The sequence below is a fragment of the Globicephala melas genome, chromosome 2 (assembly GCF_963455315.2).
Source record: "Globicephala melas chromosome 2, mGloMel1.2, whole genome shotgun sequence".
NCBI lineage: Eukaryota > Metazoa > Chordata > Mammalia > Artiodactyla > Delphinidae > Globicephala > Globicephala melas.
The window spans coordinates 32,217,532-32,243,624 of record NC_083315.2 but is presented as its reverse complement, the minus strand read 5'-3'; the positions used below and the strand labels follow the sequence as shown (position 1 = coordinate 32,243,624).

The following is a 26,093-nucleotide window of genomic DNA, read 5'->3' as shown; positions in this document are numbered from 1 at the left end:
TATTTGAGATTTTGAGGCTCCGGCGGTCTAAAGGAGTATGAAAATCAGCTGCCTCGTTTCCAATTACTTCTACCTGTGCCAGGCACAGTTACAGGCACTTTCATACATTATCTCATTTAATTCTCACCACACACCTGTAAGGTGAAGCATTACTAACCCCATTTTACAGAGGAGGGAGTGGAGGCTTGGAGAAGTTAAGCCACTTCCTCAAGGTCACGCAGCTGGTAAATGATGAAATAGAGATACAAACCCAAATCTCAAAGTCTCTCCTCTTTCCTCTATGTGATGCTATCCCCAAGGACTACTGAATTTTTTTAACCATAGAGCAAACATATCTAAGCAGCATGAAAGAAAACAGTAAATGGGAAAATAACCAGAAATATCTTCATCTAGAACGTGGCTACATTACACCAAACGTGCTAAATGTCTGCTTCCGTTCTTGGGTTCGTACAAAGTGGCTCGAAAAGGTTGTACAGGTTATTTCTACACACCTCTCATCACATAGATAATTCAGGCAAAGAAGAAACCAGATGTTCTTGAATTTCCCAGAAAAGTGAAGGGGAAGTGACAGTTTGCATCCCTTAAAATTTTCAGGCTACAAGTGGTCCCCACTGCCTCTGGCCTGAGAACCATCTACTCTACCTTGTAAGATGTGCATCTCCCATCACCATGTATCATTCTAGTTTGGAGAGATCTTACCAAGTGTTTTTTTTTTTTAAAGGATAATCAGGAAACGCTTCTTATGGGTCTATTCTATGAGTTGTATGTACAAAACTCCAAATTAGCCAATAGCCCCTGACTGTTTTTCACAAGATCTCAACACAGAACCTGTGTCAGGGCAGGAGGCCAAGGCCAGTTTCATTTCTGGGCAAGATTCGTCTCTGAGGCACCAGCTACTGTGACATAACAGAATTTGGGGGACACGTAGATCTAATATTTGGGGACTCAAAGCACACCCGAATTAGTACGTGGATAAAGCCTGTTACCGGAGTTCTGAAAGATCTCAACTATGCTACCCCAGCCAGTGCCCCATGACATGGGAAGAGGCAGGACCCGAATACCAGAACCCCTCTGATGGGAGAATTCTACTTCTGTTCCTCCAGATGTGACACAGATACCCATATTTAACAGCCCAAAGATCGGTTTTGAACTTTTGCACATTCGAAAAAGCCTCGTTTTCTTTATAGGCACTTTATAGATTTATTACCCATGACGTCCTCCAGATACCATCTTGTGATTTAAGTTGTTTGTCTGGTAGAAAATAATGGGCGTCAGCCGCTTAGATCATTGTACCTGCGGTGTGACTTTCAAACTCCAAAGGTTTTCTTCCTTTGGAGATATTTTCATCTCCAAAACCCAATTATACTGGGCTCTTTTCGAGTAGGCCTATAAAAACCCAGATGTTCTTTCAGAAGGGAAGCGGCACCGTTTCCATCTCTCCTGAAGTAGCCACACACCCACAGTAAGGAGTGATCAAGATGCAGAGACTCTGCATGACCGTGTTGGTCTAGATTATGGTACTTTTCATAAACTACGTAGATTTAAAAAAAAAAAAAAACCTCGCTGAAAAAGCTTCTAGGTCATGATTTCTTCAAAGTCAGACAGCTGCTTCATCTGTTCAACTTGCATAGAATGCCTTCTGAGGAGCTTCCTTTTACTTCTCAAGTCAACTCTCTTTGGTGAACTTGGAGCAACAGGTACCATGGATTTTAAGCCACTAGCAAGTGGAGAGGAAGGTTTGCTGCTCGATCTAATATCCGGGATAGGTGGGTTCAGATTTACATTTAAAGGCGGAAGGAAGCCAGGCCTGGTCTGGGAAATTCGGTCTAGTAGCAGAGTTCCGGAACCCCGTCTTTCTAGAAGATGGGGTGGCCTGTGGCGCGCTGAGCTGGGAGATGTGCAGGACGCAGCATCCAGGGCCTCCCTGGAGCCCTGGAAGAGAGACAAGTGGGAGTTGTTGAGCTTCTTCCAATCTACGGGTCCTTTGCCTGATTCAAGGGAGATGGAGTTGGGCGGATCGGCCCCTGGCTGTAAATCTAAATCATAGAGGTCATTTTCCAGCCGTTTGAGGGACACTGCGTCTTTGAGAGCAGAGGGGCCTGATGGGCCAATGCCACCCTTCTCTTGGTCAATAGGGAGAGTTCCTCTTCCGGCCAGACGTGGGTGGGGAGGCTGACTTTTCTCGTAGGCTGCCTTCCACGAGGCTGGTGCCAAAGAGGCTGGGATCTTCAGAACCTGCTCCGTGACCGTGAGGAAGAGGCTGGGGTCTTTGCCATCAGTACTGTTGGTTCTGGAAAGGGGGCCCCTTTTGGGGAAGGACATGTCACTGATGCTCTTGATGACCTCGCTGTCTGCACCTGCGCCATGGCTCCCATCCTGGCGCATAGAGGCGGCCAACACGGAGGGCGCGGTCAGGCCCCAGGGCTCAGATTGGAGCCTCTTCAGTTGAGGCAAACGGGCCCTTTTGAGGTTCCCGACCTTCCTAGTGAGTGACCCAGGATCATTAGGAGGCTTGGAGGTGTTGCAACCACCTGGATGCCCTGACTGGAGGCTAAAGAAGTCATCTTCCTTCTCACTGGGTGGAGAGCCCAGGCCTGGAGCCTTCAGTTCAATACCCGAGGGAGATGCACACCGTGGAGGTGACTGTCTGTCTTCCTCTTTGGGTGAAGGAGGGACATTAAGATACTGTTTGGTGGTTTTGGTTCCTGAAGATGATTTATCCGTTGTTATAATAATCACCTCCTTGCCTTTGGCTTTGCAGGCATCCAGGAGATGTTTCAATGCATCCTGGTCATCTGCATTTATTGCGTAAACCAGAGCTGAAGCCCCTGTGCGATCCTCGAGGCTGGGGTCTGCTCCATTCTCCAATAGCAAGGAGACCACTTCTCCCCCAGCTCTTCTGATGCAAGCATGGATGAGGGCGGTCTTGCCAGACTTATCCTGGATATTGGGGTCTGCCCTGTTGTCCAGCAGATACTTCACCATCTTGGACTTGCTGATGCTCTGCTGGTCCACATGTTTGGTGATACATGCCACCATGAGAGCCGTTTCGCCTTTGTCGTTGCTTTCGTTGATATAAGCACCCCCTTCCAGGAGGAGTCTGGTCAGCCTGAGCCTCCCCAGCCACACGGCCTTTAAAAGTGAGTTTCCATCAGTCCTTAATTCGGTGTTGTCATCCATCATACTGGCTACAGCTTAGAGTCTCTGAGCCACAGTGGCGATCAGACCTAGCAAGGGAAGAAGAGAGAAAAGGGTCATGTATTCTATAGAGCTGATCTGAGCAGCAAGGCTGTTAGAGACTCTGGATACAGCCGTGTCCCAGTTTGATCCCAAGTTATGCCACCTTGCTTGGTTATTTAACCTCTCTGGGTTTATTCCTTCATCTGTAACATGGCAGGGGTGACTGTGGTGATAGTGGCAAACTACCTGACTTTGTGAAGATTAAATGAGACAGTGTACCACACGTAAAGCGGTTGGCATGACGCCTAGGAGAGAGCAAGCAATAAAACGTGCAAAGCTCTTACTGGGTTGACTGCATGACACTTATCACAAATGCAGTTTTGTGATAGCAGAAACTTTGTTTTCTGTCTGTTGGCATCACTAAAGTCTAAGTTTCCATAAGGAAAGGTCTGAGTCTATCTTGTTCACTGTTGTAGCCTCAGCATTTAGCAATGAGCCACACTTAATAGGTTACCTCGTAAATAATGGTTTAATGCAGTGTAGTTCTAGGTGTGCATCAAAAAGACCAGTAGGAAGTACGCCAAAATGGTGATAGGATTATGAAGAGTTTTCCTTTTTGCTGTACTTCCTAAACTAAACGTGTATCACCATTGTCGTAGGGGGGAAATGTAAAACAAAAGCAATCCAGCTGTCCATTTCCATGTTGTAGTCCCCACTATTCAAGCAGATGTCCGAGTTCTCATCCACCTCATTCAGGCTCTCAGAATAGCTCAAATAATGCAATGCTACATCGTCCTCTCTGGTTGAACAGATCTGAGGCAGAGGATGGACAAGGGGATTGCCATTTTGCTCACCAATATTAGGAAATAAAGCTCGTTCCAGAGCTCCCCCCGCTGAGGTCTGTCAAACCTGGGTTTTCTGCTTTGGTTCTCCTCATGTCAATTACCTAATTCCTGGACTCAGAGCTTCCAAAATGGGTGTTGGTCACGAGGTCTCCCACGAATAAGGAGAAATGGTCTCCCAGAATTGATGCCCTACCAGCCCCGGGTCCCTCACTGGCCATGCTCTGCCAGCATGGCCCCTCCATGTGGACTTTTTGTCCCTCAGGCTCCACTGGGCAGGTGTCACAATGCCTGAGTTTTCCTTCTCTGATGCATGTCATCCTTCCTCTTACCCCACTACCCTGAGCAGTTATTGATCAATTTCTATTCCTCTATTAAACAGGAAGTCAGCAGCTTTTCTTGGCTAAAGTTGAGAGATGGGTGTATTGCCTTTTAAAACTTTTAATCCATGAATAGATACTTTGTTTAAAAAAAAAAAAAGCCCAAATCACACTTAAGTATATAAAGAAGAAGAGTACCCTTTACACGCCCCCAGCCCACCTTGAAGCCACTCATCTCTTCAGAATTAACTGTGGTTAACAGTCTAGGTTGTATCTTTCTGCTTCAGATCATTTTCTGCTTCTTCCAAATGCATTATTCTGATAATGCCATCTCAGTCTGATCTTGTTGCACTTGTGTTTGTGTGTTCCTATAAGATTTTCTGTAAAATCCCTACCCTCCAAAGACACTGTATATTATTAAATGTATTCACAAGACGTTTGTTTCTGTCTCTTCAACTCTATGCTTCTTTCTTCAATCTCCTACTGAGTCCTTCTTCCTCTCTCCCTCTCTGTCTCTACCCGCCTGCGCCCCCCAAATGTGGCCATTCTCTCTCTTCTGTTTCTGTCATTTTAACTCTTCTGTGGTCATGTGATCATTTTACTACAGTTCTATGTGTCTATAAGCTTGTTAGTCCCCAAACTCTGGGCATCTAAAGCGGAATTTTCAAGGGCTAAATAAAGAAAAGGCAATGTGCGGTGAAAACATGCTGTTTTCCATTCCATCCAAGGGGCCCTTCACCTCCTGGCCACACCTCTTCAGCATCTGCCCTGCTACTCCTGTTCTCTTTATACTCCATCTATCTTGAAATCTGGTCATTTCTCAAATGCCCCACTTTTTATTTCTCTTCCTTCTAACCCTGTTCATGTTTCTAACTCTAAGACCTCCCTGCTCTTCTTTAATTATTCATCATCCCTCAAATCTCAGCTCAAATGTTACTTCCTTTTTAATCAAGAGAAAAATCACTCAGGCTGGAAGGGAGAAAGAGGAATAAAATGACAACTGACTCATATCCAGACTATATAAAGAACTCCTACAAATCACTTCCTCCAAAAGAGGATACACAAATGGCCAATAAGCCCAGAAAAAGGTGCTCAGCCTTGTTAGTAATCAAGGAAAATCAAATTACAGCACAATGAGATACCAGTACACCCTCCAGCGCAGCTAAAATTAGACCGACAGTACCAAGGATGGAGAAAGATGGGAAGATTCAGGAAACTAACACAACATTGTAAAGCAACTATACTCCAATAAAAAAAAAAAAAGAATCTACTGTATAGCACAGGGAACTCTACTCAATACTCTGTAATGACCTATATGGAAAAAGAATCTAAAAAAATAGTGGATATATGTATATGTATAACTGATTCACTTTGCTGTACACCTGAAACTAACACAACATTGTAAATCAACTATACTCCAATAAAAATTAAAAAATAAAAACCAAACAAACAAAACCCTTGGGAAGTAGGAATAAGGGGAAATGGAACACGAGGCCAGGCAAGAGGAAGAGCAAATACAAGCGCTACATTACTGAGCTACTCACGTGTTAAAGACAAGTGCACTGATTGCTCAGTCTTGCGGAAGTTGTATAATCCATTGCATCCCACCCAAATCTTTTAAACTCACCAAAACCAGGCTATTAGGAGACGAAAGGGAAAAGCGTTTTCCTGACGTCTACTTCCCATCTCCCATTGGTCAATATTGTGCTCTACAAAGGACTAATCCCCCCACACTTCTGAGCTGAGTAATTCTGTCTCTCCAGGCAGCTGTTGGAGAAACACTTTCTACAATAGTCAGTTTCTCCTGATCAGTTGGAACCAGGTGTGGGGCTCAGCCGTCTGTAGCAGTGACAGCAGCAGCAGTGTCCTGACTCTAAGACTGAGGTATAGAACCTGCTAAGGCCACTCAGGCAAGAGAGCAAGGTGAGCGGCCAACCCCCAGAGAGGGTAAGCAGACAGGGCTGTGTGAAACTGGGATGATACATAAAGCGAGTCTGGCGTCATTGGCAAGGCTCTTGTCAACTAGCTACGTGAACTGCAATCTTTTACTTTTATTTTTTTTAATTAACTTTTATTGGAGTATAGTTGCTTTACAATGTTGTGTTAGTTTCTTGTTATACAGCAAAGTGAATCAGTTATAAGTATACATATATCCCCTCTTTTTTGGACTTCCTTCCCATTTAGGTCACCGCAGAGCATTGAATAGAGTCCCCCGTGCTATGCAGCAGGTTCTCATTAGACTTCCCAAGGTTTTATAACCCAATGAAGTGTTACTGCGTATGTTTTTGCCCCAGGCTGATACCAGCTGCCTTCTTTGAAGCGTCAAATGGCCCTATCAGATGTCCTCTCTCCCCCACTTAACAAATGAAGAAACTGAAGCCAAGAGTGAAGGGTTGGCTTGCCCTGGGTCATTCAGAGATCAGTGAGTGGGTGACTCTTCTGAGATGTCCCACCAGCCCACACTGACCCTTCTCTCTGTCATCCATCTCCCCGCACAGTGTTCAGCTTTTGGTAGGTGACTTTGTACTCTCTGACCTGCCCCATGTGCTTGACTGACTTGACCTTGGGTAGAATTTGACATTGAGACTGAGAAACACCAGTTATCTTGGGCTGTTTGTAGGAACTGAAGTGTTAGGGACTCTGGAGATAAGGCTGCTTTGGTCAGGTAGCCACATGCACAGAGAAGCAGAAAGGCTGAAGTGCACAGTGAGAAGAATGAAGTTAACACACTGAGAAGCTGATATGAGAGGTGGAGAGAATCCCCGTTCTCTTCAGCAGTTCAGCTCCCTCTGGGGTCTGTGAACACTCGAGGAGCCATGTTTCTGTTTAGCAGAGCTTGAGTTAATTTTTATTATTTATAACATGGTAAACCTTCACTAAAACACTGGCATTACTTGCTGGCTCATTCATTCATATATTCATCATCAAACACTCAATGTGTCCACTCCACATTAGGTGTTAAAGAAATCTGTAGAATTCTAAAGAAATCTATAGAATTCAGGATTGGAAGGGTGAGACGGGAGGCTGCAGGAGCCTCTGAGAGATGACGAGGCTCAGAAGCACCAAAATGAGGAAGTTATGGAAGAATCAAGCTGCAGAGATGTTCGAAAGCTAGAATTGCATAGTGACCCATCGAATGTGGGAGTCAACCAAGACCAAATTTACTTTTTAAAATTTTTTTTTGGCTGCATTAGGTCTTCGTTGTTGTGCACAGGCTTTCTCTAGTTGCGGCGAGCAGGGGCTACTCTTCGTTGCAGTGCGTAGGCTTCTCATTGCGGTGGCTTCGCTTGTTGCAGAGCACGGGCTCTAGGCGCGTAGGCTTCAGTAGTTGTGGCACGCGGGCTCAGTAGTTGTGGCACACAGGGATGACATGTGGGATCTTTCCAGACCAGGGCTCGAACCCGTGTCCCCTTCACTGGCAGGCAGATTCTTAACCACTGTGCCACCAGGAAAGTCCCCGAATTTACTTTAATTTGGGAATTTATCTCCTACTGTGCATCACACAGAATGAATGTTAAAAACACCTAATGCTGGAAACAGCAGATGCCTTTCAGGCTTTCTAAGCTTCTTGGAAGAAAAGGAAGCAGTCCTGAGTGAAAAGAGCTGGTACATGCCCAGAATTTTGAAATCCCATCCCCTTTGGCTGCTCTAGGCACCACGTTTTTATCTTTAAAAATTAGCAACCCCAAAGTGGTGAGGTGTTTCTTCAAGTGTTTCAGAAAGGGAGTAAACTGAGAAGTGAGCAAAGTTTGGCGGGTTCCTCCCTGTCGTGCTCCCTTCCCACCCCCACCTCCCACCCCCGCCATCCTTTTCACTTTTCAGGGCTGTTTTCTGTTTAATTCATCTCCACTATAATGGTGACTAACATAATTTCTGAAGGCACAGGGACTGGAAAAGAAATGCTGAAAACTAAAACATCACTAACGCCCCCCAAAAAAAAATTGTTTTGATGGAGGGGATGAATGGGTGGAATTATTTGCCTTTTTTGTCCAGAAATCTTTGAATTATTTCATTATCCACAAAATTATGGAAGTCTTAGACTTTTGAAGCTGAGAGGAGCCATCTTGTTCAATCTCTCCCAGTTTATAAGTGGAAAGTTTAAAGACAGAGATTGAGTCTTTAATCTCACTGAATCTAGGCTCCTTCACTCCCATGTCTTCCCAGACCTTTAGCCTGATTAGTGTAGAACAAGGCTGCATAATACTGGGCTGAGGGCTAAATGTGGTGCCCAGTTATGTATTGCTCCACTGGAACAGTGCTTTAACTTTTTTTTTTTTTTTTCGGTACACGGGGCCCTCACTGTCGTGGCCTCCCCCGTTGCGGAGCACAGGCTCCGGACGCGCAGGCTCAGCGGCCATGGCTCACGGGCCCAGCCGCTCCGCGGCATGTGGGATCTTCCCGGACCAGGGCACGAACCCATGTCCCCTGCATCGACAGGCGGACTCTCAACCACTGCGCCACCAGGGAAGACCTGCTTTAACTTTTTTTTTTTAATTTGAATGTTTTAAGATGGATTATTCATTGTCCAGTTTGACAAAGGCCCTGCCATTCTCTGTAGTCTTACATTTGGCCCAGTTCACACATTCAAGTGACTTACCTAGCCTCTGTAGGTATGTGGGTTTATGACATGAAGCATAAAGAGTAAAATACATGGGCTACAAGTCATGATGTTGTGTTTTTGTTCTTCCCCTCGCTTCCTAGTCTCTCACCTCTACAGGTTTGTTAGGAGGCTCCAACGAGCTGATGGATACAGAAGCCCTTTTTATAAACTTTAAAGTATGATGTGCTCGTGTGAACCATTATAAATAGCTAACACTTCATTACTTCAGTGCAGATAAAATACCATTCGCTTTACCTCCCCTTTCTTGAGTCTCATTGGCATCAGATTTCCAGTTAAACTTCCCTTGTTTGGCACAGTGGTAAATCTTTCAGAGGGTTGAGGCATTGCATTGGTTTCAAGACTACTTATATTAGTGCTAGCAGAAAAATTATGCAAAAGTGGAGGAGCAACAGACTCCTACAAACGTCTGCAAAGTTTCTCATATCCCTATGCAAGGGACTGTATATACACTTTATTGTACTTTGTGACCCAAAGCAAGTGTCTAGGACTTTATAATATGCATAGTTTATATTCATCTTATTTCTGGCTACAGCCTTCATCTTGTTTCTCCTCTATTTTCTTGACTGCTTCTAATATATATAAACCTGGCATCTTGTGGACCTTTATAAGTTGTTTTAAATTCTGTGTGGAACAAAATAGAATATAATCAATGAACATTTATTAGATTGGTCCATATGACGTTACTGTGTCTGTAGGTAAAAAATGGTCAAACCATCATCAGTTTCACACGGTCCAACCTGATATTTACAGTGCTTATCTCCGTATATTTTGGTGCTGTAATTGCTCCGTAATCCAAGCTCTGGAGGATGCACCAGTCATGGTGGAAGGATTACAGGATAGAGAAGCAGGAGATCTGGATTCTAACCTCAGCTGTGCTACTAGGTAGCTGAGTAATTAAGGGCAAGCGTCGTCTTTCCAAATGAATAGAACTCCGATGCTGCCTTACAAGATTGTTATAAGGATCAAAGGGTAGGCTATATGTGAACACTATCTACAAAGTCCTCTAAGAGCCACGGGGTTATTATGTTGAATTAAGCTCATCCAGAATCCTACCTCTAAGCCCTCCCAGCACCCTGTAGAGTGCCACTAATGCCATTACCAGTCCTCTTTCTCTTCCAATCACCTGCTGCCTCCTTTCTTGCCTCCACCACCCAACCACAATTCAAAGTTTGCTGAGTCTTTCCACATTCATGATCTCTTTGACCACCCTCCCCTCACACTTCTGCAAGGGAAGCTTTATTATCCTAATTTTACAGATACAGAGTCTGAAGTTCAGACGTGTTAAGTAATTTTGCCCAAGAGCACACGTTTGTAAGTGGTATAGCTTGGATTCAAACTCTGTTCCTCTGAGCCCAAGTTCAGAGCTCTTTCACAGTGAGAATTCTGCTCGGACACATCTCCTGACTACTGCAGCCGGGAGTGGAGTTTAAGAACACAGCTCTACCATTCGGTGGTTGTAGAAACTGGGCCAAGTTACTCAGCCTCTCTTGCCTCAGTTTTCTCATCTGTAAAATGGGGATAATCACAGACACATTTGTGGTGTGCTATAACAATAAAATAACTCAGGTAGAGCTCCTAGCACAGGGCCTTGGCACATGGAAAACGCTCAATAAATGTTAAAATTTGAAGAAGTTTGGGTACACCTTTCCAAATCCAGGAGGCCACCCCGTTCAGCTGTAGTATTTGCAGAAGCTTGGGGGCTATCTTTATACTCCGCCTCTTCCTTCTACAGTCACGGGAAGCAGTTAGAAGCGGATCAGAAACTGAGTTCCACGTTTGCTCTTGCGATTCGAAAATCCTTTCTCCCAGCTCTAGGGGCGGGGTTAGGTAGTCGCCCTCAGAGGCGAGCCGCGGTGGCCTGGGGCGAAGGAGACAGGACGCCCTGGGCTCACAGGGCGCCGCGCGCAGCCCTTTTGGGCTCTGTCCGAGGTGCTGAACGCCGCGGACTCCGGGCGCGCGGGCAGTGCGTGAGGGCGTCCACTGTTGTCAGTGTCTGTGAGCATCTTCGTGGAGAAGGCAGAGCACGGGGGTCAGGTGAAACCAGGACGGTAAGTGCTTCTCCCATCATTTCTCTAAAATGCTTAGATTCATACTCTTTACCATTTCTTGCACATTTTCAGGCTCATAACCTCTCACCTCCCGTTCATCATAGGTTTCTGCAATAATGTGGACTTTGCTCCCCCTTCAGTCCCTGCAGAAATTCAGACGCCCGTCTCCAGCCCCGATCCACAACCATTTCCTACAAAACTTCATCCCCCTATGCATCTCATCCCCGCGCGTCAATGCAAAAATTTTAAAAAAAGGAATTTTTTTTTAACCATCTTTCACTCCTATCTCCCACAATTTCCTGTGATAAAAGCAGACTCTCTCCTACCAACCTCCCACTCATGCATGTGGCTAAACTGTGCAGACTTACTTCTTAGGAGCTGAAGGTCCCACCCAGGTGACCAGTGGAGACCCCGGGAGTGCGCTTACCTGGTGGGGACGCTCACCAAGCGAGGCCACCTGGGTCCACGTCACGGGTCGTGTCATTACTCCAAAAGCAAAGTCAGAGGGCGCCCCGCACCCCTGCCTGAGGCTGTGGGTTGGCTTGCCAGGCTGAGCCAGCGCCGGGAGCTGGGGTTACCTGGGGCCTCGCGGGTTCTGTTGAGTGACTTGCCCAGAACTTCTTTAAGGTTTATAAATAAAACTTCTGCGTCAGTTCCTTCAAACCACTCCTTGTTCCTCCAAGTTACAGTGGGAACAAGGGAGGGTTTTTTTTAAGAGAAAGAAAGAAGCATGAAAGAAAGATAAGAATTGTCCCCCGTTGTGGTTTGCAGATCTCCTGCGCAACCCCAGCCCTCCAGCTCTTTATTCGGCTCTACTGGCTGCCGAGGCTCTGCTGCCCGCTGGCGCCTGAGAGCATCTCTCCAGCCGCGACGCGAGCGGTTTGTGTGGGTGTGTGTGCTGGGGAGGAAGGAGGAAGGAGGGGGCAGCGGGGGTGGGGATGTGCCTACCTGCAGCTGCGGGCAGAGGCGCCGGCCACCCCGCCCCCTCATCTCCAGCTCTTGAGGGATTAGACTCGCTTAACAACTTAACTTGAGCCTCTAGGAGCCCCAGAGGGTGGGTGCAGTTGGGACACGGCGACCCTTGGATCAGGCGAAGTGAGGGGACGCTCCCAAAGTCTGACACTGCAGATCCCAGACTAGGGTAGGGATTTGAACTCCTGTCTCCTTTGCTCTTTCCGCGGCTCTGCCTTCCTTCATAAAACGCCCTCGGATCTCAGGATGTCTGTCCACAGTGTGGGAAGGAGAGGGAGAGAAGAGGGGGCGAGTGAGACTGTAAGACCTGAGAGGAATCTGATTATCACAGACAAACTATTGGATTCCATTCCAACTCCATCCTTTAGCCCACCTCCTGCTTGTTCCTAGGACTTCCCGGGGAGCCATTCACCAACAATATTTGCTCCCTTTCTAACAGAAGTAATTCGTGGCTTGTATAGAATTCAAAGCACGCGGCATTATATTTAGAAAGCAGCTGTCCCCCCTCAGCCTAGCTGGTCACCTTCCATTATTAGTCCCATTCCCCGAGGCAACCTGCATTTTCAAACCACAAACCCACTGATATATATTATCTATCTATATCTGTATCTGTCTATCTATACACACACACACAAAGTTCTATTTTTCCTTTACAAAAAAAGTCCTACTTCTTGAGTCAGTTTTATACATTTACATTTTCCTAGAAAATTGTCCATCTCACAATTTCAAGTTCACAGGCACAAAGTTACAACTAGTATTACCTTATAGTGTTTGCTTTTCTCTGAAATTATACCCCCTTTTCATTCTTAATATTGTTGATTTGTATTTTCTCCCTCCCCATGCCAATTTTTTTTTACCAAACTTGCCAGAGCGTTATCGATTTTATCAATCTTAAAAATATAAATATTGTTCTGTAGTTTGCCTTTGTCACTTAATGTTTCCATAGTGTTACCTATGGAAATGTTTTCATGTGGCATCCATTATTTGTTAAGTACCGAATAATATTGAGGGGGGTCTTTCTCTGTAAAGCAGTTACAAGGTTTTGTGTACTCAAATCTGTAAGTCTTATCTTTCATGGCTTCTAGATTTCCTACCTTGCTTAAGGAGACCCAGAATCGCAAGAATAATTGCTTAAATGTTCTAGTAACTTAGAACTTTTTTGTTATTGTTGTTGTTGATGATGATATTGTTGGTTAGGTTATCAATTCATCTGGAAATTAGATTTATGCATAAGGTAGGGCAAGGATTTGATGAAGGCGAGAAGCCAGCTGTCCCAGCACCAAATCTGAATAGTCCTTCCTCCTCTTACTGATTCAAGATGCCACCCTTAATTATACCACATATATATTCCCCCAACAAGCTTTATGTGGTCAATGTATGTTCTTTTATTAAAATACACTGTTGGATTGGAATTATTTATTTACCTTAGGGCTTTTAGGGGGCATCCATATTAACAAATAAAATTATTTTTTTCCTTTTTAGGGGACGGTGAGGTTCTCATTCAAATTTGATACAAGGTTATGCTAACTTTCTAGGATGATTTTGAAAGCATCCTGGTTTTTTCCTACACACTGGTTGTTTTTTTTTTTTTTTTTTTTTTTTTTTTTTTTGCGGTACGCGGGCCTCTCACTGTTGTGGCCTCTCCCATTGCAGAGCACAGGCTCCAGACGCGCAGGCTCAGCAGCCATGGCTCACGGGCCCAGCCGCTCCGCGGCATATGGGATCCTCCCGGACCGGGGCACAAACTGTCAACCACTGCGCCACCAGGTAAGCCCCACACTGGTATTTTTAAATTATCAAGATATCTATCTGCTCATTGATGATTTAAAGAATGCATCTACAAAACAATCTGGACTTGATGGATTTTAGAAGGCTAGATCTTTAATTATTCTTTCCAAAGTTATTGGTAAGTAATGGAGTATTCATTTTCTGATTCTTCTTGAGTCAATTGTGGATCATTTATCTTTGCTTAGAAAATAAGTCTGTCTCATTTACGTTTTCAAATTTATTGGCATAAAGTTACAAATAGAACACCTTTATAATTTTTCATCTCCTCTGAATCTGTTCTTATATCCCCTTTTTCATTCCTGATATTTCATTCCTGCTTTCCCCCTGTTATTTTTGGTGTTTATAGCTAATGTTATTTTGCTGTGGTCAAATTATATGATCTACGTAATTTCCACTCTGTGGCCCATGAAATGACCAATTAAAAATACGCAAAGAGCATTTTTCCCTCATACTCAAGGAAGAAAAAAATGTACTTTCTGTGTTTTTAGATACAAACAACACAAATCTGCCTGCAAAGTTAATTGCACATTATTACTCTCTATATCTTTATTTTATACTGCAAGGCAGTAAAGCATGTTGGTTATGAGTGCAGGCTCTGAAGTCAGACTACCTGGATTTAAATCCTCACTCAGCCACCTACCTGCCATGGGATCCCTGGTGAACCACTAAACCGCCCTATGCCTCAGTTTTCACCTCCGTAAAACTGAGTTCATAATAGTATCTACTTCATAGGATGGGGACCAGAGACAGCTGAGTTAATACATGTTCAGTGTTTAGTGCAGTTCCTGGTAGGGAGTAAGCACTATAGATGTCTTAGCTATGTTTGTCTACCTGATCCATTAATGTTTAAATTAAACTGTTAAAGTCTCCCAGGATGCTTGAATTCATTCATTCAGGAAAAATTTACCGAGTTGAGGCTATATGATGTGACCTGCTTTCCTTTGCATGCTGGAGACTCAGCGGTGAACAGGAAAGACAAGTTTTCTCCCTTTGTGGAGGAACCTTCTAAAGATTGAGATTTGTCAGTATCTGTGTGTGTGTGTGTGTGTGTGTGTGTGTGTGTGTGTGTGGTGTGTATCAGGGCTCTGCCATCCATTTCATACAAGACAATGTGAGACAAAGGCCTTTTGCAACCTATTCCAAGTCTGCCTTCTGGTGGTATCTCAGCCACATCCCCAGAGATGCACCTTATATGCTAGACTCACATGATTAATAACAATACAAGTCCCCTACATACAAACGAGCTCCATTCCGAGAGCGCGTTCGTAAGTCCAGTTTTTTCGTAAGTACAACAAAGTTAGCCTAGGTACCCAACTAACACAATCAGCTATATACCGCTGCTTTTATTTTTGCTTCTGGACATCCACTGTACTCTGTACAGCACTGTACAGTGAAGTACACAAAAGCACAACCACTTGTAGAGGATGCACGCACATGACAATGTACTCCAGACTCGTGAATTAACTTACGTGATTGGACACGAGAACACACGTTCACATCTTTTAAAGTTCGCAACTTGAAGGTTCGTATGTAGGGGACTTACTGTAATAATTATTTTTTAAAATAATAATTGCTGGGACTTCCCTCGTGGTGCAGTGGTTAAGAATCCGCCTGCCAGTGCAGGGGACACGGGTTCAAGCCCTGGTCCGGGAAGATTCCACATGCCACGGAGCAACTAAGCCTGTGCGCCACAACTACTGAGGCTGCACTCTAGAGCCCGCGAGCCACAACTACTGAGCCTGCAAGCCTAGAGCCCATGCTCCGCAACAAGAGAAGCCCTGCTCACCGCAACTAGAGAAAGCCCGTGTGCAACAACGAAGACCCAACGCAGCCAAATAAATATATAAAATAGCAATTGCTAATAATAGCAATAAATGGTTTTGAATGCTTAATATTGTCAGTGCCCTCTAATCAAAGACCTCCAGGAACACACCTGTAGTTGAACAAGTTGGATTTATTACCTGTTGCAGCAAGGGGGAAAGCACACCATGGAAAAGCATGGAGCATCTCAGTAAGAAGGTGTTAGAAAGAACGTGTTATAGAATTTGGGCTTTGGTTGGGAGATTTGGGGAGAGTTCCCTCCACACTTAACAGAAGAGAATCACATTAGATGGTATTCTGACACCACAAAGAAAATTATAAAGTGATCTTTGGTGGCTTAGTTCCCTGTGCACTCTGGGTTTGTTGTTGTTGTTTGTTTTTTATTGATATAATTATATCATTATGTTATAGCATTATGTTAGTTTCAAGTGTATAACATAATGATTCGATACTTGTATATATTGTGAAATAAATGTCTGGTTAACATCGTCACCATACATAGTTACAAGATTTTCTGTGTATGTGGTGAAAACTTTTGAGATTGACTGTCTCAGCAACTTTCAAATATACATACAGTACAGTGTTATTAACTATAGTCCCCATGCTGTACATTACATCTCCATGACTTATTTTATAGCTGGGAGTTTGTATTGTTTAACCCCCTTCTCCCATTTCACCCACACCCCCCATGCCCTCCCCACTTCTGGTAACCACCAATCTGGTCTCTGTATCCATGAGTATGCCCTCTCTTGTTGTTTTTTTAAATTTATTTATATTTTATTTATTTATTTTTGGCTGTGTTGGTGAGTGCGGGCTTTTCTCTAGTTGCAGCGAGCAGGAGCTACTCTTCGTTGCGGTGCTCAAGCTTCTCATTGCGGTGGCTTCTCTTGTTGCGGAGCATGGGCTCTAGGCGCGCAGGCTTCAGTAGTTGTGGCTCACGGGCTCTAGAGCACAGGCTCAGTAGTTGTGGCGCACGAGCTTAGTTGCTCCGCGGCATGTGGGATCTTCCCGGACCAGGGCTCGAACCCGTGTCCCCTGCATTGGCGGCTGGATTCTCAACCACTGCGCCACTAGGGAAGTCCCTGCCCCCTGTTTTTAAGCCAAGGAAGTATAGTGTTTATTTCCCATTCTTGAGCAGTTTCCCTGCATAGAGTATCTGTTCAATCAGTCATTGTCCATAGGGAAGAGAATGACAGACTCAGAGACGAGCACTGAGCTCTTTCGCTGGAGCTGCTAACAAGGAGCCTTAAGAATCATTTGATTCCTTGTCACTACACAGTTTGGGAGGCTGAGTTCTAGAATGATGAGGTGCTTTCCCAAGATCACACAGCAAATCAATACCAGGACTGCCAGGTCTTGGGAGACCAGCATTGCCGGGATTGGATGTGCTCCAGACTATTAGAAAATTTGAAATAACTTTTACTGGATTATTATTACAAATGCGTTACAGGTATATTCTAGAAAATACAGATAAGATACAGACTTATTCTTCCAGTCCTTTTTTTCCACTTTTTTTAAAATCATTGTTTTTATCAGAAAGTTATTTTTTTTTAATTTTTTATTAATTAATTAATTTAGTTTTGGCTGTGTTGGGTCTTCATTTCTGTGCGAGGGCTTTCTCTAGTTGCAGCGAGCGGGGGCCACTCTTCATCGCGGTGCGCGGGCCTCTCAGTATCGCGGCCTCTCTTGTTGCGGAGCACAGGCTCCAGACACGCAGGCTCAGCAGTTGTGGCTCACGGGCTTAGTTGCTCCGCGGCATGTGGGATCCTCCCAGACCAGGGCTCGAACCTGTGTCCCCTGCATTGGCAGGCGGATTCTCAACCACTGTGCCACCAGGGAAGCCCTCCACCTCTTAATTTTTTTAAAAAAATAGTTTCTTTCAAGCGTTTTGGGGGCACATTTAAATCAGTTAGAAATGCTTTCTGCTGCAAGTAACAGAAAACTCCATCTAAACAGAGGGACTTGTTTTCTTACATAACAAAATGTCTGAAGGTGGGCAGTTGTTACTGATGGTTCAGAGGCTCAGAACTTTCAGGACCAGCAGTGATGCTGGTAGCCTTTCCCTTAAGTGTGCTAGAAGGCCGTGACTATGGCTCCAGCCACGACATCCACTTTCCAGACAGGAAAACTGCCAAGAGTAGAGCCAGACACATCTGTCCCTTCTATCAGATGAGCACACCTTCCCCGGTACATCTCACAGCCGATTCCTCCTTGAATCTTTGTTAGAAATCAGTCAGATGCAAGACATGTTGGGGAAACAGAAAGCAAGATTGCTATGGTTGGCTTAGACCAAGAAATGACGCCTTTCTTTGGTAGGGTCTAATGCCACCCCAATGAAAATAGAATTCTGTTAGCAAGAAAAAAATAGGAAATGGATAAGGTGACCATAGCAGGGTTTGTTACTGAAAACTTGGAAAATGCAGATGAGCAATAAAAAGAGACTATATACAATATTTATAATATGTAATATAAGTATAATTTTACAAAGCTAGAATTAAACAGAGTATACTCTATACTGCATCCTTTCCTTCCTCAAAACATCAGCTATAAAGCTATCAATTTAAATTATATATTTTTTCACTCTGAGAACTTATTTCCACATGATTTCATGCTGTTCTTCTACTTCATTGTTAATGGCTACATTATATTTTGATGTATGCATGAAGCATAATTTCTTTACTCAATTCTGCTAAAGATGTGAAGGTTTCACATAGTTTCTCTTTTTTGTAAATAACGTTGCACTGAAGATCTTTTAGTTAATCTTTTTCAGATTTCAGAATTATTTCCTTAGAGCAAAATATTTGAGATTTTAGACAAAAAGGTATGCAAAATTTTAATATTTTTCATACAGATTGCAAATGTGTCCTCCAGAAAGATTGTACCAATTTTCATTACCCCTTGCTCATTTTTAAATGCATCATCAACCACACTGGATCTCATTTTTGTTTTTATAAGTTTGAATACAAGTCACAGTTAATTTTATTTGACCTGCATAGCATTTTGGAATTTTTCAATTAGTTGCCAACGTTTAAAAATGGGACGATTTCTTATTAAACTTCAGATTTTACTTTTTCTAAAAAAAATTGGAAAATCTGACACTGGGTTTGCTTCCTCGCTTGGCAAAAACGTCTTGGAGGTGAGTAGTGGATGCCTCTTTAGAAAGGATGTGTCCTCTCTGTTCACCGTAGTCCCTGGTCATCCCACTTCACTCACTCTGAGACTTCCTACTCCCGCAGACGCCTGAGTCTTCACGTCCTGGACTAGGTAATCTTCCTGGTCCCTGATGGTTCAAGTTCACTTATTCTCTTAACTCTGTCCAGTGGAGGTTGTCACATCTATTGGGCTTTTCCCCACAGCTATATTTTCTCTTTCCAATATTTTGAATCAGTCTTTCTAGTATGCATCTGTTCTTTTTTGTATCATTTTTTTAAATTAAATTTTTAATTTTGAGGTAATTGTAGATTCCCATGCAGTCGTGAGAAAGAACACACAGAGATCCTGGGTGCCTTTCTGGAGCTCATTATTAAAGAAATGTGCCAGTAGGATCATTTTAAAATGTATCATGTCATTGTTTTAATTTGTATTTTTTTATTACTAGTCAAGTTGATTTTTTTTAATGCTTATTGTCTATCTTTCTGTAAAATTACTCATTATATCTTCTAATCCTTTTTCTGTTGGTGTTTCACAGTTGACTAGAAAATAGACATAAAGTAAATAAAATTGTTCATAATTTCCCTAACCACAGATAATCACTATTATTCATCTATTATTCATACGGGTTATATATTTGTTTCTCTCTCTCCCTCTCGCATCTCCCATCTATCCAACCATTTATCATTCAATCTATCTATCCACCTACCTAGCTTGTGATTATTTCATTCAAGTTTGAACAGCATTGAATTTCAGCAGTGGTTCTCACGCAGACTGTCCATTAGAATTTACCTGGAGTATTAAAAAAAAAAAAGTATCCATACCTGTGTCCCACCCTCAGAAGTTGTTTCTTAGATGGAGGAGAGCACAAGCATGAATGGTTTTTTTGTTCGTTTTTGTTTTTGTTTTTGTTTTGCGGTACACGGGCCTCTCACCATTGTGGCCTCTCCCGTTGCGGAGCACAGGCTCTGGACACGCAAGCTCAGCGGCCATGGCTCACGGGCCCAGCCACTCTGCGGCATGTGGGATCTTTCCGGACTGGGGCACGAACCCGTGCTCCCTGCATCGGCAGGCGGACTCTCAACCACTGTGCCACCAGGGAAGCCCTCGTGAATGGCTTTAAAAGATCTCCAGATAATGTTAGTGTGGAAGCAGGACTAAGGCTCTCGGGTATACCGTTCCTCCAAGACTCCCTAACTCTTTCTGAGAAGCAGGGGTGCAAGTGCTCCTGGAGGAGGCACAATGACAATGGTCTGGGTGGCTGGAACCCATCCCTGGCAAGTTGCCTGAAAACCAAATCCCAAAACCTGAATGCATCCACAATTCCCAACCGCCCGTTTCCACCCAATGGAAGGAGTCATTGCCTCCTTGGAACTTTAGTTATTATCCTATCCCTTTGGGAAGATGAAAGCTGTGGGAAAACCAACAGAGGCACCAAGCTCACAACATTTGTTTCATGCCAAGTTTATGCTGTCATCTCTGCTCTGGTTCCTTAGCTTCACTCTAAAGAAATGGCATTGAATGTATCAGAAAGTGTCACAACATAAATGCTACAGTGTTATGATCACCATCTTCCTTCCCACCCTCTTCTAAAGGCTCCTACAGAAATTGTTTTTATCTTTTCAGATTTGAAGTGCTTTATAAAAATACTCAGCAAATATTTCAGCAAAAATAAATGTCCCTAAATAGTCACGCTATCCAGTGTAAGTCATGATCACCAGTGTTCCCCTGAAATGCCTAAAATAGAGTCTGTGCTAGCAGTTCCCTCCAAGGAGTGTCCTTGTTTAGCTAACCTAGTTAGAAGCTGTGAGTTTGTGCTTTTGGGTCCTGTGAGAGCCTTGTGTTTTTAAAATAATTTTGTCTAAAAACCCTTCTCATCTCTCAAAGGAGATTCATGATATGCAAATTTCCAGGAACTGGGAGCACTGAGCTGACCTGTTTGTAGAGGTACAGCTCTTGTCTGCACAACCCCGGGGAAGAGCCGTATTGTTTGTACCGGGAACAGTATCTGAGTAGAAGACCCTTTGGAGCCCCTCAGCCATGTTTCCTTTGGGCTGTGTTTCTCCGCTGGTGGCATGGGCCGGTGTGGAGCCCCTTCTCCTGCTCTGACACTTTTGTCAGTCCCTCTAGAGCAACAGATGTGGAGGAAAAATCCTGCATTTTAATCTGATTCCTGCCATGATTGGGGAGAGAAGCGGGCATGGTCTTCACCTGTTGTGGAGAGAATATACTTGTATCAGAGTGAGGAGAGTGTCCTCACCGCTAACCTCAGAAGTCAACTAAGACAGTGGCGATAAAGCCTACTGGTGCCTGTGATGACAGCAGTGACCAGCTCATCCTGATTTGCCCGGGACTTTCAGTTTCAGCACTGAAAAGGCCATTGTCCCAAGAACCCTCTCAGTCCTGGGCAAACCAGAACAACTGGTGACCCTAGGTGGCAGCCCAAAGCCACCACTCTTATGATGTGGAAGGGTAGCCCCTGCTGAGTATCATGATGAAATGTTATAAAATTTAAAATTAAAAAACCAAAGATTTCATGTACAGGAGTCAGATGGGTACGGCTATTAACCAAACCCCCATTTTCGGGAGAGATGAAGGTAGATTGGCTTCAGTTTCCGGTCCAAAGGGCCAGAGCTAAGACAAAGGACCCCACCCAAAGCAGCCAGCTGCGGAGGGTACTGGGGAGCTGAGGCCAGCACAGAACAGAGCCAGCCAGGGTGCAAGTCATGTGAGAGTCAGAGGGAAGAGGGCCAGAGCCACGGTCAGGAGAAGACTCCGTCTGCAGCACAGCAGGCCCCCTTTCCTGGTCCAGGAGCCTGCCTAAAATAGGCAGGCAAAGGACAGATGCCTCAGGCAGCTACTGACTGCTACAGAGACTCTTTGAAGGATGAAGGGTAAAGAAAAATGTTAAATCATGTCCTTCTATACTATAAAAGGAATACATTTATAATGGAGGAAAATGTGAAAAGTACAGACAAATATAAAGAAGAAAATTAAAATAATACAGAAAGCCACCACCCTGAACAAACCATTTGTAATGTTGCCATATATATATATTATTATATATTATAATATTATAATTATAATATTATATATTATTATATATATATTTTATTGGAGTATAGTTGCTTTGCACTGCTGTGTCAGTTTCTGCTGTACAGCAAAGTGAATCAGCTAGATGTGTACATATATCCGCTCTTTTTTGGATTTCCGTCCCATTTAGGTCACCACAGGGCACCGAGTAGTTCCCTGTGCTATACAGTAGCTATTAAACATAGTAGTGTATATATGTCAATCCCAATCTCCCAGGTCATCCCACCCTACTCCCTTCCCCCTTGGTATGCATACGTTTGTTCTCTACATCTGTGTCTCTAGTTCTGCTTTGCAAGTAAGTTCATCTGTACCATTTTTCTAGATTCCACATGTATTCATTAACATGCGATACTTGTTTTTCTCTTTTTGACTTACTTCACTCTGTATGATAGCCTCTAGGTCCATCCACATCTCTGCAAATGACACAATTTCGTTCCTTTTTACGATATTGCCATATATTTCTTTCTCCCTAAAAAAGCCAAGAATTTATGTGGTCCAGTGCCAGCAAGTAATCAAAAGCCATTGAGATCTTCACTGGAGATTCTTAAAGAAAATCAAAGGGAATCTCATTTATAATCAATAGAAACACTTCTTAAAATTTTCTTTCCCATTTCCATCCTCTTGTCACCTCCCACACCCTGCAGCTTCCCCAAAACTCCTTAGCCCTCACTCTCACCTACCAGCAAAAATCTCTCATAAAGCCCAACATCAAGGGATTTCTCTTCCCTTTTTCCCTTCCTCACCTTTTTCAAGTTTCTTTTTCCTCTCAGAGACTCTGCTTCCATTCCCAATATTAAATTAATTAAACTTGTTTCACTTCTTGCCGTTCATCTTTTCTTTCTGCCCGTTTCCCCAGTTCTACCTGGAAGAATCTGAGCTAAGCAGATACATTCCTTCCCCCAGAAATTGGAGGAGAAGAAGCCAAGCCAACAATGAGAGAATACTCTTTCACGAGCAACAGGAGGAAAAAATATTGCAAAATACGCAAAGGCCCATAATGTAACATCTTTTTTAAAAAATCTTTAAATATTTTAAATATATTTTTCTACAAAACTCATTATACTGTAGGTGCAATTTTATATTGTGCTCTGTAAACTTTACATTAATGAATTCGTTCACTCAGCGAATAGTTTTGTGGGCTTACTGAATAGTTTTGTGGGCTTACGAAGGAAACATCAATGAACAAAATAGGCAAAAATTAATGCACTCATGAAGCTTAGTCAACTAGTAAGAGATAGACAACAAATATAAAAGGAAGTTGTACATTATGCTAAAAGGTCATGGATACCCTGTAATTTTTTTAAGCAAAGTGGGTCAGGAGTGCTGGCTAGAGGGCTGGTTCCTTCTCAGTTCAGTGAGGTGATTTATGGACACAGCCTTGAGCGAAGAGAGGGCGTGAAGCATGCAGGTTGCGAGGAGGAGCCCTGCAGCGGGGACAGCACAGCCAGTACAACCGCCCAAAGACTGGATGGTAACAAGAAACAGAGTGTGGCCAGAGTTTGGATGTAGGACGTGAGAGAGCGAAGCGGTTGATAGTTCCGTGATTTTCAGCCTGAACGACTACCAGAATAGAGTTGCCATTAACTGATGTGAGGCGGATGGAGCAGAGTCTGGGCAGAATCTGGGGTGCAGCTTTGGACATGTTGCGTTTTAGTTGGTTCTTAGCCATCCAAGTGGAAAAATAGGGGATGCTGTTGAGAAAAATATTTCCCTGAGTCTTTAAATATTATTAGAAAATCTAAATTTTAAATAGGTAATGCTTTATTATAAATTTAAAGAACTTAAAAAAGGGTATACAATGAAAACTAAGTTTATTTCCCTTTCCTCCACCTAGCCACCCATCTCTTCTCCCCAGATACATCCTCTTTTACAAGTTTTTCATATATCCTTCCAGAAACCGTCTACACTTTTATAAGTATACGTTTTCCTTTTCTCTCCAATAAAATTTTAGCATGATATGAACACAATTTTCCCCCATGCCTTTTTCACTTAACCAGATGTCTTGCAATATTTCCATATCAGTAAGGAAAGAGCATTGTCATTCTTCATAATGACATAGTTTTCACAGTTTTCACTTGTATAAATACATGTAACGTATACAGTATTATTTTTAACTCCCTTGTTGATAGACATTTAAGCTTTTGTTTCCAATCTTTTGCTGTTACAAGCAATATTGAAAGACATAATGACCTTTATATATATTTCATTTAAATGTGCAATTATATTTATAAAGTAAATGTTTAGGGGTGAAATTATTGCTGAGTCAGAGGGTATGTGCGTTTTTATTTAGCTAGATATCACTGCATTTCAATACAGCAGAGCATAAGAGGACATGTTTTCCCACACCCTCCCCAACACAGTGTGTTATCAAATTTTTTATAATTTTCTGATACAGTAAGTCTGAAAATTTTTTTTTTTGCGGTACGTGGGCCTCTCACTGTTGTGGCCTCTCCCGTTGCGGAGCACAGGCTCCGGACGCGCAGGCTCAGCGGCCATGGCTCACCGGCCCAGCCGCTCCGCGTCATGTGGGATCTTCCCGGAACAGGGCACGAACCCATGTCCCCTGCATCGGCAAGCGGACTCTCAACCACTGCGCCACCAGGGAAGCCCTAAGTCTGAAAAAAAGTTTTAAGAAAAATATTATCCCACAGTCATATTGTTTATGGTTTCTGCAGCATACTTTAAAAGGCCTTCCTCTCTCTGAGTTTGCTCTTTTAAAAAAACTGCCCAATTTTTAAAGGTACATTTATAGTTTTTTTTTCTTCAAATCTTTCATATAGAATTAATTGGGGGGAAGGTGTGAGGTAGGGATCCAGTTTTTCTTTCCAAATGGCTGTCCAGTTGTCCTAATATTTTTGCTCTCTGATCAGAAATGCCACCTATAAGATATAATAAATTCCCACATACTTTGGTGTTTATTTCTGAACCTTTTCTCCTTTTCCATTGCTCTGTCTCTCTCCTATGTTCCACATTAATTTCGTTACTCAAACTTTACGTTTTGTTTTCACAGTTGGTTGGATGAATTGCCCCTCATTACTTATATTTTCTGAAGTTTTGGCTTTGAACAGTGGCAGACTCTTGGCATATTAACACCTTTCTGACTAGAGGAGGGTTGCCATTTGACTTTCCAACTGGTACTGTAATAGCATGACTACCTCACTACACTTCTGTGAGCACTAAGTATTTTGGGGTTCTTAAAAGTTCCATTTCATATTTCAGAAGTGGTGAATACTTCATTTTTCCTGTGTTTATGGTATTGTGGTATTCCTTCTGTGAATCATCAGGTCAGGACTTTTGCCCATTTTTATATTATATGTCCACCTTTTTCTTAAACTTTTAAAAGATGGTCATATAGTAAGGTTATAAAAGGAAACTTAGAAAAATATTCTCATATATTCACAAACACAGTTCTTTTCCCTTTATTTTTTTTTAAAGAGTTTTTTCAATGTGAACCTTTTTTTTTAAAGTCTTTATTGAATTGGTTATAATACTGCTTCTGTTTTATGTTTTTGGTTTTTTGGCCACGAGGCATGTGGGATCTTAGCTCCTTGACCAGGGATAGAACATGCACTCCCTTCACTGGAAGATGAAGTCTTAACCACTGTACCGTCAGGTAAGTCCCTCTATTCCCTTTAACACAGGGGTTTGCAAACTGACCCGTGGGCCAAATCCAGCCTGCAACCTGTTTTTGTAAATAAAGTTTTATTAGAACGCAGCCATGCTCATTCATTCACATACTGTATGTCTATGGCTGCTTTCACACTACAGGGGCAGTACTGAGTACTGGGCAGTGCCTGTAAAGCCTAAAATATTTCCTGTCTGGCCCTTTACAGAAAAAGTTTGCCAAGCTTCATTTTAAAGTATTATCTAAAGTTGTATTCGAATGTGTGTGTATTAAAACATTGTAACAATTGTTGAGAATCTATTGAGAATCTATTTCAAGCTTTCTCTTTTCATTTTGTCAGGTAGAGTTTTAAATTTTACTATTTAGTATTTGTCTTTATTATTCAACAGCTGATCAATAATCTATCAAGAAGTAGTATCATTCACAAGTGGTTTAACCATTAATTGCTTATTTGACTACATGCTGCCTTATTCCTAACAGGATTAAGTCAGTTATTATCCTTCTGTTGTATAATGATGTTCTTATAAATAATGCCGAAATGAACACCTTCATACATAAGTTTTTCATCTCTTTGAGAGACGTCCGTTGGAAAAAAATATCCAGAAATAGTATTTGAAAAGCAATCGACAGTAA

General features: G+C 43.0%; 1 protein-coding gene and 1 long non-coding RNA gene across 4 annotated transcripts in view; one reads left to right on the top strand and one right to left on the bottom strand.

Moving 5' to 3' along the window:
- Window positions 1-26,093, top strand: part of LOC115864580 (uncharacterized) — a 58,721-nt gene that overhangs the window by 11,039 nt on the left and 21,589 nt on the right. For 2 of the 3 annotated variants that reach the window (XR_009562825.1, XR_009562826.1), the window contains exons 1-3: window positions 10,731-11,011; window positions 13,637-13,750; window positions 25,364-25,448. This is a non-coding gene — a long non-coding RNA (uncharacterized lncRNA). Of the gene's footprint in view, window positions 1-10,730; window positions 11,012-13,636; window positions 13,751-25,363; window positions 25,449-26,093 lie in introns of those variants that run through there. The other variant, XR_009562827.1, reaches the window with a different exon arrangement.
- ANKRD34C (ankyrin repeat domain 34C) lies at window positions 696-11,845 on the bottom strand. Its single transcript, XM_030878444.2, has 2 exons — window positions 11,439-11,845; window positions 696-3,227 (listed from the first exon to the last, which is right to left on the bottom strand). The coding sequence occupies exon 2, from the start codon at window positions 3,181-3,183 to the stop codon at window positions 1,576-1,578; it is 1,608 nt and encodes a 535-aa protein (XP_030734304.1). The 5' UTR covers window positions 3,184-3,227; window positions 11,439-11,845; the 3' UTR covers window positions 696-1,575.

Bases quoted from the DNA above. Each gene is read 5' to 3' on its own strand.
- ANKRD34C (XM_030878444.2), bottom strand. From the start codon at position 3,183: ATGATGGATGACAACACCGAATTAAGGACTGATGGAAACTCACTTTTA.